The sequence below is a fragment of the Mixophyes fleayi genome, chromosome 1 (assembly GCF_038048845.1).
Source record: "Mixophyes fleayi isolate aMixFle1 chromosome 1, aMixFle1.hap1, whole genome shotgun sequence".
In the NCBI taxonomy this organism is placed as follows: Eukaryota; Metazoa; Chordata; class Amphibia; order Anura; family Limnodynastidae; genus Mixophyes; species Mixophyes fleayi.
Genome location: NC_134402.1, coordinates 66,755,130 through 66,769,775, shown reverse-complemented (window position 1 = coordinate 66,769,775; position 14,646 = coordinate 66,755,130). Strand labels below are relative to the sequence as shown.

Here is a 14,646-nt window from a genome sequence, read left to right as displayed (position 1 = left end):
CAGGAAAGGAACCAAAACACCAGAAAGGAGTGAGCCAGAGCTTCCCACCATGTGGATATCCACAATATCTAAGATAGATATGTTAGCTCATAGGGTGAGAGATCACACAAGGCCAAATGGCATTCAAGATAGTATATAGACAAACAGGTCACACCAGTATAGATGTATGCGTACCAGAAGCCAAAAGCTTAATGGCTTATCTGTAGGATTATCCTGTAGACTGTGAGGATGTAGTCAATCTTCAGCCACCATGGATTATCCAATTGGTTACCTCAATCAATGCTGATCCAGAAGATCCTAGTACAATAACAGTGGCGTGGACCCCTCTGGTTTTGTCACAAACAAACAGGTGAATTGGGATCCTCAAGGTCTGTTTGGTTTAGTGTCACCTACAGGAAGTCGTGGAGTCTAATAGAACAGGAGGTATTCACCAGTGACCGCCACAAGGAATATGGGCTTAGCGACTTCTGCCCCACAGGTGGCGGTTCTCCAAGTAGGTACCAAGCGAGACCCTCCCAGGTATAGGGGTTTACATCTAGCAAGGGCTGGCTTGTATATGTATATATGTATATATGTGTGTGTGTATATATATATATATATATATATATATAGATAGATATATATATATATATAGATATGTGTATATATATGTATGTATATATATATATATATATATATATATATATATATGTATATAGATATGTATGTATATATATATATATGTATATTTATATATATATATATATATATATGTATATTTATATATATATATATATATATATATATATATATATATATGTGTATATATATATATATATATATATATATATATATATATATATGTGTATGTGTGTATATATATATATATATATATATATATATATACATATATATATATATATGTATACATATTACCCTCCACAATACACACTACATTGCATTACCTTTACACATGTCACAAACCTTGTTCAACAGTACAATACAGGCGTGTCCAGGATTAAATGGAAATCACTGCCTTTAGTAAGCAATACCAGTTTTATTTGTGTTCGATATTTATTTTTCTTACAACAGATAAGTGAAGGAGCTGAGTGCATTTTTATTCCAACCAAGCTATTTCTGTCTGAAGCACCAATCAAATCTAAGCAAATTGCCCAAGAGTTGGTAAATACTTTCCCAACAGAGACGAAGATCAGGGAAAGCTACGCTACGCTCCAAAGATGGACAGCATACAAGGACAGACTTATTGAGAAGCAACTAAATGGAGGGATGAAATACCAGCATCATAGGAAATAAATGTTGTGCTGTTGTGATATATGCTAAAAATATATCTTTGAAACCAAATGAAATAAATATTTGATTAGCTAGTCCACATTGTCAAAAAGGCCCTTATATTTGCATAAATGAAGTTAAAAAGCATTCTTCAGTCTTTTTACTGCACTTTTAAGAGTAAAGTGTGAAGGAGTATACTCGTCTTCTTCCTTTACTAACGGCAAAAAGCATATCCTGCTTCCATGCACATCCTTTCAAGTGATAACCAAAAGGGTGCTAATATAAGGCAAAAAGATGAAATAGCAAAATAGCATGTCAGTTAATATATATTAAACTTGCATCATGGCTGTGCATCTGTGTGTGAAAGAACCATTCATCGCATGTATGTTAACTAAGAGCCATTAAACCTGTCATTCAGACTTATGTTCCTGCACAGCCTCAAAGCTCAATACTGGTGTTGAGATAAAGCTTTTAACTTAATAAATAAAAATCATTATACTGAATGATGCTTCTTTTTCCATGTCATTCCGTCTCACACGCATCAACACAGTTGAAAACTTGTAAGTGAGAGTTCATTGTGAATGCAATAAACTTCCTGTTTTGTCTCAGATGCATATTTAAAAAAATGCAGATTAACACATTTGTAAATGGTTATAAAATGCATATTATACTCACACAAGAATTCCATGCAATTTATGTGTTTTAACATGTGATAAATGTTAATAGTAATTGCATTATAGAGAATCTTCCCCATCTAAGCAACTTTCAAAAAGGGAAATTGGGAACAGAATGGGACAGAGGCCAATCCTAATTTATTTTACAAGTTTAAAAATTTCAGTTATTTCAGAGATATCAATTGTAATGTTATTATTGTACTGCTCCCAGTGTGTGAAGGTCCTCATACATGGGTAGTTGTAGATGCCTGCTGTATTTTCTGCCTGAGATGCTCTCAATGCAATTTGAACACTATTAAAATCTGAATCATTAATCCCTATAGTAACAGCATCGTTAGTACACTCTGACACTTTGCCAAATATCTGATGGATCAAACATTAGGACAATAGAACAAGATGTGAAGGAAGAAAAAAAAACCTGTCCTGGTCCCAAACCAAAAATGCTCATGTTCTTTTTTTGGTCTGTCAATCATTTGTACTGAGAGATGTAATAGGCTGAACGTGCCTAAACTGATGGTATGAGTCTGGCAGGGACTTAACATTAAAGGGGGTTAATGATGATGCAGAGGCCAGCCAATGAGTGCCACAGGGAGGGTCCACAGTTTTCACATTACATATCCTCTCCCTGGGGGCGGGCCGGTCTCTTGGTTCCTGCATCGCTTGGGAGAACACACAGGAGTTACAGGCTCAGTATCGTTTATTGCAGCTTCCTTTCCTACTCTATTTGCAGTTTCATTGTTTCCTTGCAACCTCTTTTCTATCTGTTTTCCTCTTCTATCGCAAGACTTATTCTTGCATTGTATTGCTGCCTTCCTCCCCCGTTTTCCCACCTTCCCCTCATATCTTCGTCCCATCGTCATTAGATTATTCCCAGTACATTCCCCCCCTTTCCTTATAGCCCCTCGCTATGCCCAGACCCAGGGGAGCGGTCCAACCGCTCCAGACGAGAGGAGTCAGGCACCCCAGGCACACAAGCCCCGTCTACTTCTACCCCAGTCCCGGCATCAAGTGGCGGAAGTTATCCGCCCGGCCCTCACAGAGGAAGTGAACGCCGTGGCACACAACAAGGAGGCACCCGGCAGGTGGGGCAGCCAGTAGTAGGCCTCCGGATCTTTAGCACAAGTGAGCGACACTGCAGGCAGTGGGGAGAGGGGACAGCAACTTCGGCAACACAAGAAGCAAACACTGAATGCCAGTCTGGGCAAGTGGGTGAGCATGACATTCGCACCCCTCTGTCAACACATACACTCAGCCCATCTAGATCAACACCTAGCGAGGGCTCTTCAGGTTCAGATCAGGGACCGCGCAAATTAATAAGAATATTAAACAAGCAAAAAGTTCACAGAGACAAGCGGATCCGGGAACGGTCAGTCTGGTAAAGTTAGGTGGACTTCTAGTTAAATGCGAAAACAGGGTACTTCTCACTTTAATTCGCCCTAGCATAAGGGATATGATACAGAAAGTCTATTACGTGGCTATGTTCTCTCTCACGGAAAAGGCTAGAAAGGAATCCATAGCAGCCTGCTCCAGAGGAGGTATAGGTCTAGGGGCATTTACTTGTTTTCTTAACTGGTTAATAGCTTTCTGTATGTTTGCTGGTTGTTACTTAGAGACTAGACCACAGGCCAACATAGACGTATGGCGCTACCTACACCTTATCACAGAAATGGCCATCTGCGACGGACTGATAATATGGCGTAGATACGATGAGAGTTTCAGAGGGAAAGTTTCAGCCCAACTAATAATTCCTTTCGCATTTAAGGACGTAGAGACATGGATAGCGCTGATGCGACCTAGCGTAACAGACTCCCAAACAACAGCGGACAACAGGTTTCCAGCGACGGAGAGGCGTGGCCCTCCCCGGGCTCCAGGAACCGCTGTTTTGCCTTTCACTCCGCCACATGCTCGCATGTATCAGCTCGCATGCTCCACCTGCCGTGGGGCTCACCCAGCAAAAGATTGCCCATGGAGTGTAGCGAATGTGGGCAGAGGTCGCAACAACCTCGGAGACTCTGGGCAAGGCCCCGTCACCAATTAACATTCCAGATTTTAACAGATGGCTTAATTTATTTCCCAATGCCTCCCAGTCCCACTTCCTAAAACAAGGCTCTCAAGACGGTTTCCGAATTCCCACATATAGGGAGATGAGAACGGCAGCATCAAAAACCTTAAATTGGCTTACATATTGCATACTGTTAGAAAAGGTTCGTAAGGAAGTCAGATTGGGACGCATGGTTGGTCCTTTTAAATCGCCACCAATAGCTAATATAGTAATTTTCCCAGTAGGTGTAGTACCTAAAAAGATTGAAGGAAAATTACGTTTAATTCAACATCTTTCCCATCCACAACGGTGCTTGGTCAATGACACCATCGAGGTAAGCAATACCTCGGTAGTTTATCAGTCTTTTTATGAGGCCCTTACTTTAGTCAAACATTTTGGAAAGCAGTGGGCGAAGCTGGACATTGAATGCGCGTTTCGACTGCTGCCTCTCCACCCTGATTCATTCCAGTTGAAGAGATTTAGGCTTCCAGACGATTTCTACATAGATAGGTGCCTTCCCATGGGGTGTTTGATCTCATGTGCATTTTTTGAGAGGTTCAGCTCCTTCCTGCACTGGTGTATCCAGGCTAGTATGGGCCACCATGGGATAGCACACTACCTAGATGACTTTTTGCTCATGGGTCTCCGGCATATAGAGACACACTATCTTCAGCTCAAGCTTTGTTCAATGAAATGGGTGTCCTAATCGCTTAGGATAAGACGGAAGTTCCCACAACCTGTTTGTATTATTTGGGCATTGAGATTGACACCGATGCCGGGTGCCACAGGTTGCCTATTGATAAGGTCAAGAAGCTATCTGACTTAATAGTGGAGCTCCTGTCAGGCCTTTCGAGCCCTCTTCGTCGTGTTCAATCCCTGTTAGGCTCCTTTAATTTTACCTGTCATATCATCCCGATGGGTAAAATAATCTGTAGGAAGCTTCAGTGGGCCACGGCCGGTTTAGTTAAGACACATGCTAGGGTCCGCCTTAAGAGAGAGGTAAAACAAGATATGCAGATTTGGATGAAATTTCTACAGAGTTTCAACGTAATTGGCATATTGCCTGCCCCAGCTATTTCCAACCCATCCATCAATCTACACACAGATGCCTCCGATGCCATCGGTTTCAGGCTTTCTTCCAAGGGGATTGGTGCGCCACCCATTGTCCGGAATTTTGATGTGACAACCTCAGGGTGGTGCAAGCAATTAACAGCCAAACCACCGCCTCGTTACCAGCAGTCAACTTGCTGCGGAAACTAGTTTTGCATTGTCTCCCTCACGATATCACATTTCGAGCCCGGCATGTTCCCGGTACAGAGAACGGAATAGCTGACTCCCTCAAGATAAAAGAAGACCCATTGATAATAATATACTTAAACAAATCATTAATGTTTTGCCAGTCATGGCAACTGATTCGTTCGAAGCCCTCCTTTTTAGCATAGCCTTTTCCCTCGTTTTTCATGGAGCCTATCGTGTATGCGAGTTAGTTGCGCAGTTCAGGGAAAGTCATGGCACTACCTTGCTAACTAGGAACATGGTGAGCACTGATACTATTTGTACTGTAAAGTTGTTAAGTCCAAGACTGACCTATTCGGCAAGGGCCAATGGCTGTTTTTGCCGGCCAGAGACGACCAAAGCATATGCCCAGTGGCCCTTTGTGTAAGATGGCACTTCCTCAGGTGAGAGACATATGGTGGATACATACTGATTGCTCCCCCCTGACAAAATTTCAGTTCAACGCACTTATGAAGCTATCCCTCGCTCAAGTTGGTTATGATTCTAAACTATACGGCACCCACTCATTCAGAATTGGGGCAGCTACCACTGTGGCCAAAATGGGGGCTTCTACGGAGGCCATGAAACAACTAGGTCCTTGGAAATCCGCAGCTAACAAAACTACATTAGACCCCAAAAGTGAATTCCCTTTCTCCCGGCTGGTAATCCAGGGCTGGTCTGCTCATCGCTTTTAGCAGGGGCTAGAAGGGATTTTCTCCCATTTTTTCCTTGGATAAAGGCCTGATTAGTGGTGTGTCTCCAGAGTTTTTATGGGTTTTTACCTATGTTTGGATTACCGCGCTCCCCCCTCCCCACCCTCCCCTCGTATATTCCCACACTGCAAACTCGTATTAAGAGCTTCATTTCATTTGCTCTAGGTTTCATCCCTTCGATGATCAAGATTTGTATCATGGGACATTCTTTTGTGTACTGGGAAGGCAGACACCATTTAGCCATTTAAATGGGATTAAAATGGGAGGCTCTTATTCCATTAATTGAGGACAAAATTAAGAAGCAAGGGTTACCAGACATATTAGTGATTCACCTGGGCGGGAACGACCTAGGCGTAGGTAAGTCACTGGGCCTGCTTGTAGCTATAAGAGAAGATTTACGGACCATTCGGTCAAGATGGCCTTCAATTACTTTGCTGTGGTCAAATATTATTTCCCGAATCACATGGAGATCCCCGGTCCCTGGCAAAAAGATGGGCATTATCATGAGAAAGCTGAAAATGTCCATAGGGCTAGTCATAAAAGAGCTAGGGGGTTTATCTATTAATCATCCTTTAATAAGGGTGGAGCAAGGTCACTTGTTTCGGCAAGACGGTGTCCATTTGAGCAATGAGGGAATGGCTATCTTTATTGGACAACTTTTGCACAGTTGATTAAGGCAGTAAGGTCGTGTAGTGGCGGGCTGTGAGTTCGTAGGAAGTCTCAGCTGTGGTAGGAGAGCGGGAGAATAAGCAGATGTGTTGGCGGTACGGAGGCGTCATTGCCCCTTTCGAAGAATCACGACTCATGGTCCTGAGTGAAGGGCCCTTTGGCAGGCTTTGAGCGGGCGCCAATGTTGAGTCCAGGAGGCACGCAGTTGCCTCGTTAGCCCAAATTTAACACCAGTCAATCGTAAAGGAGTTTACTCCTGGGACCAGTGGGTAATGGTATGACCTTCCACTGTTTGACTTTGTGTTTTGGACTGCTGACTGCTCTGCTCTCGCTGCCAAATCTAGTTTACTTCATTTAACTAAAATAAACTATTAGCTTTTTCTAATTTATATCCGTTGTCCATGTGTTTATTCATGATTTAAAGTAATAAGAGATACTTTTTGTTAATGGTTTAAGTACAAGGAGAAGGACATATCATCTATGCAGTTTATTAAATTTTCAGTATGTCCTGTTAGCAGCATTTATTATTTCCCTGGCATTTGTACATTATATTTTCAGATATTTCTCATTTGTTTTAATGGCAGACTGGGGCATCATTTCCATATCAGGTTTGCTAATTTCTAAAAGCATACTAATTCTGACTGTGATCTGGGTCAACTGAGATCTATATTTATGGTGGATGTATTCTAGACATTTCCAGTTGTAAATTGAAAATAGCAAGAACTACACCTGTTCCTAAAATTTAGGGACAAATAAAAGTCTAAAAAGAGACCTACATGGAGGCTTTCTCAGACTTATATGTTTTTGCACATATCCATTCTATGGAATAATAACTATGAGAACCAGTTTAAATGGACAGAGATATTAAGTGCACAGTTCATGCTGAATGGCATAGTGTGAAGACGGGCAGGGTAGCTAAACTGACACATGCGCACGGTCTCCTCGTTGGCCATGTCGGCAGTGGGCACTCCGGGAGCGCCCGCAGCTGTCTTCACTGCCAGCGATGAAAGTCGGGATTATGTTTCTCTCTCCCCGAGCGACTAGCTGAGATTAGCGTCGGGAGGGGAGAGGCATCTTCTTCTCGCCCACACCACCATGTTCCTTCCCCTATACCTGGCGGGGAGGGGAGTTCTGTTTTAACTTTACAGGGCAGCATGCCCAATCCTCCTGCAGTTTTCACTACCAATTTCCTTCCTGACTGCAGTGGTGGCAGTGTTCCTGGCTGCCCCCCACCTCCTCCAATGTAGTCTTTAAAGATATAAGTATAATTAGTAGCCCCCCTGTTTCTACTGTTCATACTGCAGACAATTTTCAATTGAATCCAGCGCATATGCCTCCAGTAAGCACTGTTATAACTCCTTCAGGGCATGTCTATATAAATGCTATTCCCACTCCTTCCCTCCCTCGTTTCCCTTCCACTACGTCAACCCACCTCCCCACACTCGGTTAGTAGCTTCCCTCTCTCCTCTTCTCAACTTACTCCCCCACCCCCCTTCTTTTCCTCTCATTTCCCCTGTGTGTCCTGCACTTTCACCATCTAACATTTCCAGTTCATCTGAAAGACTAGTTAACTCATCCATACCCCCCGTCTCCCCCAACTCTTTTTTGCAGTCTCACATTTCAACGGACCCTGGCTTTACATTCGCACCCCTCTATTACATTATGGGCCCCGCTTTCGCGTTATATTGCATCATGGTCCTCTACCCAGGCATCTAGCAGCACGTTCTATCTGTCGTTCTCTCACCCTGCCTTTCCCTGGCAGACTGTTAGTTCTGACTGGTTTCCATTTAATAAGAGTGCCACCCCCTTTCCCTTGTCCATTTCCGAGCCAACCTTTTGGTTTTCCTCTTTGCTATCTATCCCCTTCTCTCTGTTTATGGTCCTTATTTTGATGTTCCTGCATTTCAAAGCAATCCCTTGCCTAACACAAGTGCTCTGTCTTCAACAGCTATATCCTCTTTAGTTTCAATGGGGTCAGAAGTAAAAGAGGCCTCTGCTTTAACCCCATCAGTATCACTGGCCAATAGCACCGTGCAGTTGGCTGCTGGTGGTCCAGGTCATGGGCTGGGTTATGCGTCCACCCTGGTGGCTCCTCTGGTTACTTCCTGCACAGTTGCTTAAAATTAAAAAACCAATACAGTTCAGCAACAGGCTCAGACTGCGGTGGCCAGTTCAAATTTGATAGAGCCCAATACTATTGACTACTTCAACACAGCCAATTGTTTCTTGGAGTGCTGCTCCTGGTCCAGGGAGCTCTGCTTCTGTTTACTCCTCTTGCAGGTTCAGCCAGGCAAATGGCATCAAGACGATGGAGCAAGCGCACTTCTACTGTGGAAGCCGCATCCATGTCTGCCCAGGGATCATTGTCGCAAGTGGTTGGCGATAGTCGCACAGGGTCTGTTGCTGTCAGTGAGCATAGCAGCAATGTTTCTGGTGTTAGCTCCGAGTCTGGCTCTTCTTCCTCTGAGAGTGAGGTTCCCAGGAGGTCCGGAAGGAAAGACAAGATGTTAATAGTGCTGCTGGAGAGAAAGTTGGGCAGTGCCCGCCGCCGTGCTAGGGATGCAAGTGAAAGCTCCCTAGGCAGAAAAACGGGTGATGATGTAGTGTGCTGATCTAATACAGCCGTCCTTAGGGACGTTAAAAGTAAGGTGCATGGTAAGATCATCACAGGACATTTTGTGGATATATTTGCCATCACAAGACATTTTGTGGATATATTTGCCATCACAAATAAGGCAAACGACGCTTTGGCTGCAGCAAAGTTATGCTCTGGTATCGGTGAGAAAGCCTATCAGAGTTTTTAAAATTAGTTAGCGGGCATCCTTGTTTTTGCTGCATGTGATCTAGAGAGCAGGCCGGAGGAACATGTGAATGTCATAAAATACATTTACTTGATTCAAGGGATGTACACTCGCTCTAGAGCAGTGATGGGCAAACCAGTCCTCAAGGGCCATCAACAGTTCATGTTTTTAGGAGTTCTTTAATCATGCACAGCTGAGTTAATCTATTTGGCTGGGTCAGTAATTATCCCACCTGTTTCTACAGACGGAAATCCTAGGACTAGTTGATAAATGGTCAATTCTATTTGTTTCCTTGAAGACCCCAATGTCCATTACAGCCATTGATGGATCGCAGCTTTCTCAAGGAATAATTCGCACTCGGACCAAGTCTATTTTTCTGCATGTTGGTGTTTTACATTCTGAAAAAATTTCTTTTTTTTACTTTGCCTTGTACTACTTCTCAAATTATTTTGGGCCTTCCCTGGTTCCAATTACATTCTCCACAATTGGATTGGAAGACTGCTGAGGTTCTATCTTGGGGTTCTCATTGCCATTCTGGATGTTTAACTAAGGTGAAACCACTTCGTTCTTCTGAAATTGCTATGTCTTTGGAATATTCTGCACTACCTCCTCAATATCAATCCTTTGCTGACGTCTTTGATAAAGTTCGTGCAGAGATCCTTCCACCTCATCGTCCATGGGATTGCCCTATAGAATTGTTGCCTGATAAAATTCCACCTAGAGGTCGAGTTTATCCTCTCTCAACCAGAGACTGAAGCCATGTCTGTCTATTTTAAAGAAAATCTACAAAGAGGCTTTATTAGACCATCGGTCTCTCCAGCTGGGGCCGGTTTTTTTTTTGTGAAGAAGAAGGACGGTTCGCTTCGTACTTGCATTGACTATCGTGGACTTAATTTAATAACTATTAAGAATCGTTACCCTATTCCATTGACCACTGAGTTATTGGATCGAATTAAAGGTGCTAAAATCTTTACCACAATGGACCTCAGAGGGGCTTATAATTTAATTCGTATTCGGTCTGGAGATGAGTGGAAAACCGCTTTTAATACCCATGATGGCCATTACAAATATTTGGTAATGCCCTTTGGACTTTCTAATGCTCCTGCAGTGTTTCAAAGTTTTATTAATGAGATATTTCGAGATCTTTTGTATTCTTATGTCGTTGTATATTTGGACGATATCCTCATTTTTTCTGAAATCTTGGACATTCATAGGAGACATGTGGCTGAAGTTTTGACTAGACTTCGCAGAAATCATCTTTATTGTAAGCTGGGGAAATGTTCCTTTGAAGCAGCTTCTATGCCCTTTTTAGGATTCATTATCTCCGGTTCAGGCCTTCAAATGGACCCAGAAAAGGTTCAATCTATTTTAAATTGGCCACTTCCAACTACTCTCAAAACTATGCAACGTTTTTTGGGCTTTGCAAATTATTACAGACAGTTTATTTTGAACTATTCTAGTATTGTGGCTCCCATTACAGCTTTGACTTGAAAAGTAGAAAATTCGAAAAAATGGCCAGAAGAGGCTTTAAAGGCTTTTTCCTATCTCAAGGAAGCCTTCTCCTCAGCACCTATTCTTCAGCAACCAAATTTGTCTTTGCCTTTTTTTGTGGAGGTGGATGCATCGGCGGTTGGAGTTGGAGCAGTTCTTTCCCAGCGATCATCTACCAATCGTTTGTTGCCTTGTGCTTTTTTTTCTCAGAGATTTTTGCCAGCAGAACAGAATTATGCGATAGAAGATAAAGAGTTATTGGCAATGAAGTTGGCATTAGCTGAGTGGTGATATTTGTTGGAGGGAGCTCAACATGTGGTGACCATTTTTACGGATCATAAGACTCTTTTGTATTTACAGACGGCACAGTGTCTTAAACCTCGTCAGGCTCGATGGTCCCTCTTTTTCTCTCGTTTTAATCTTCATGTCACCTTTAAACCAGGACATTTAAATAAAAGAGCGGATGCTTTGTCTCGAGCTTTTGATACTTCATCTGATTTGGATTCATTTACTAGTCATTCCATCTTGGATCCCAAGTGTTTGCAAGTGTCTACAGTTTCTCCATCTACTCCTCCTGGCAAGTCTTTTGTTCCTAAAACACTCCGGAAGAGAGTATTGCGTTGGTATCATGCTTCTAAATTTTCTGGTCATGTAGGATTTTTGAAGACTTATGAACTGATCTCTCGCTCCTATTGGTGGCCAACTCTTCGTACTGATGTTAAAGAGTTTGTGGCTGCTTGTGATGTTTGTGCTCAGCATAAATCTTCCCGTTTGGCTCCTATGGGACCGTTACTGCCATTGTCAATTCCTTCTAAACCATGGACTCACATCAGCATGGATTTTATAACTGATCTTCCTACTAGCAAGGGTCATAATACCTTCTGGGTCGTGGTAGACCGTTTTTCAAAAATGGCTCATTTTGTTCCACTTGTAGGTCTGCCGTCTTCTTCAGTTTTGGCCCAACATTTTATTCGGGAGATATTCCGGTTACATGGCTGTCCTCAAGAGATCGTTTCGGATAGAGGAGTACAATTTACTTCAAAGTTTTGGTGAGCCTTGTGTAAAGCATTGGGAGTCCAGCTTAACTTCTCTTCAGGATATCATCCGCAATCTAATGGACAGACAGAGAGAGTAAATCAAGATCTTGAGACTTTTGTTCGTATGTTTTCTTCTGCCACACAGGATAATTGGATGGATCTTTTGCCTTGGGCAGAGTTTGCTCATAATAATTTATTCCATGAATCTACGGCCTCTACTCCATTTTTTGTCGTGTATGGTTTACATCCTGTGTTACCTAAGTTTTCTGCCCTTCCACCCACCAATGTTCCTGCTGCTGCGGAACTTCTTCTGAACTTTTCTTCTATCTGGACTCAAGTTACATCTCAGCTCAAGAAAACTTCTATTCGCTATAAAGTTGCAGCAGACAAGTAACGTCGGGCTGTTCCTGCCCTCAAGGTGCGGGATAGAGTTTGGTTGTCTACTCGAAACATTCGTCTGAAAGTTCCTTCAATGAAATTTGCTCCTAGATTTATTGGTCCTTATAAAATTTTGAAGATTATTAATCCAGTTACTTTCAAATTAAGGCTTCCTTCATCACTGCATATTTCCAATTCATTTCATGTATCATTGTTGAAGCCAGTGGTCATTAATCATTTTGCACATGCTACATCTTCTTCAGTTTTGCCAGAATTTTCTCAACAAAAGGACTTTGAAATTACTCAGATTCTGGATTCTAAGAAGGTTCGAGGAACAATTAAGTACTTAGTGGACTGGAAGGGGTTTGGCCCTGAAGAGCGTTCTTGGGTGAATGCCTCTGATATTAATGCCCCGGCACTTTTGCGGAAGTTTCATATTAAGTTTCCTCGGAAAATCATCGCTAAGTGTCCAGTGGCCACTTTTAAAAAGGGGGGTACTGTCACGCGTCGGTCCCGTAGATAGGTGCCGGCATTGTAACTTTTTCCCTATGAACTATATTTTGGACTTGTTCCCACTCAGAGACACTACTTTCATACAGGTGCTGCTGGTTGTGTGATCAGGACCTCCTCCCTGATTCTCATTGGTCCTGAGTACTATTTAAACTACCCATGACCTTTGGGTCATTGCCTGTTCTTCGTGTTACTCAGATTGCCTGGCTCCTGGTTACCATTACCTGTTCCTTTGTTTGGGTCTCCTGAGTCTATTGTTGCTGTGACCTGCCGGCTGGACTTACCCAATTCGTCGTTGCACTTGGTACCTGTAGTTCTACGCTGTGCCCAGAGTTTGCTGCTGCTGTTACCTGCTAGCTGGACTTCCGCTTATGACATCTTCGCATCTGGTACCTGTAGTTCTACTATGTTGAATCTACTATCATGGATGTCTGCTGATAGAACTTTTGCTTTTACATCTATGCACCTGGTACCTGTAGTACTCTGTGGTCCGTGGAACTTTACCGCTGTCAAGTTACAGATTGGAAACATCTTCCGTGAGTTGATCGCTGCATATTCAAGTTGATTCTATGCACCTGTGCTGCATGTTCAAGCTGGCTCCCGTTAAAGACTCTCCTGTGATTCTGCTCGCTATTCTACTGTGACTGTGTTCCATAGCGAGCTTGCTATTAAGTTTACTACTATTGAACTTCTTCTTGTGAACTTTGCTATATATTACGATATCTCTGTGTTGGATCGTTGCTGGAGAATATTAGCCTTACGGGGCGGCACGCGGCTGGGATTCTTTGCTTTTCTATTACTTCTAAGTAAGGGACTGTTTAAGGGCTCTCTGCTCTATTTGATCATATTGGGATTGATATATATTGTCCAAGAATTATCGTGATACCAGTGACCACCTGCTTTGTGGAATATACCATCTTAATGTCTGGACTATTTGCTATTTCATCCCATAACAGTTGCTCAGAGTTACTAACAAACTGAAGTATATATGGTGAATTGCATTCTGTTTGTATTCCATTGCCGTGTGTGCTTTCCATGTTATATATATTCTTCCATTGCTATTATACCATCAGCATATATACCTGTTGTGCCATCAAGCAATATATCCTTCAATTTTATCATCTCTCCAGTGTCTTATTGCTACTGATATTCAGCCTGAGTGTTGCCTCCACTATCCTCTGTCACTTTTGAGGTAGATCATTATAGACAGAGGCAAGGGATCATTAAAAAAAATACTCAAATCGTGACACTCTGGATTAATGGGAAGGGTTTTTTTGTCGTAAGCTGGAGAGGGCTACAGCTAGGGTAACTAACCCCCATCATTTTGTAAGGCTCTCTAAGGAAATTAAGGATGATTTGGCTATGTGGCGCCTTTTTCTGGAAAATTTCAATAGGGTTTGTTTGTGGACTCCTCCTCCCGCCAGTAATGTTGAGCTTCAGCTTTTTACTGATGCTCCAGGCTCTTCTGGGTTTGGGGCTTATTTGGATGGTGAGTGGCCCCTTTATTGGCGGCAGGAGGGCCTCACAAAAAACCTTTTGTTGCTGGAATTGTTTCCAATTATTGTTGCAGTGGAATTGTGGGGTCATCTCCTTGGGGATTGGTACATAAATTTCTGGAGTGATAATTTAGGAGTTGTACATGCTATCAATAATCAAAAAAGTATCTCCCCTCCTGCTTTGAGGTTACTGAGACATTTGATTTATAAATTATTAACTTTTAACATTGTGTTTAAGGAAAGACATGTGCCTGGGTCTTCAAATGGATGCTTTGTCAAAATTTAATTGGCG

At 42.5% G+C, this 14,646-nt stretch overlaps 1 protein-coding gene across 1 annotated transcript in view; it reads left to right on the top strand.

Moving 5' to 3' along the window:
• Positions 1-1,772, top strand: part of LOC142104592 (uncharacterized) — a 92,996-nt gene extending 91,224 nt beyond the window's left edge. Inside the window, exon 9 of the mRNA XM_075189365.1 lies at positions 1,072-1,772. Within this exon, the coding sequence (XP_075045466.1) occupies positions 1,072-1,293 (222 nt within the window). The 3' untranslated portion in view covers positions 1,294-1,772. The remainder of the gene's footprint in view (positions 1-1,071) is intronic.
• The last annotated feature ends 12,874 nt before the right edge of the window (positions 1,773-14,646 follow it).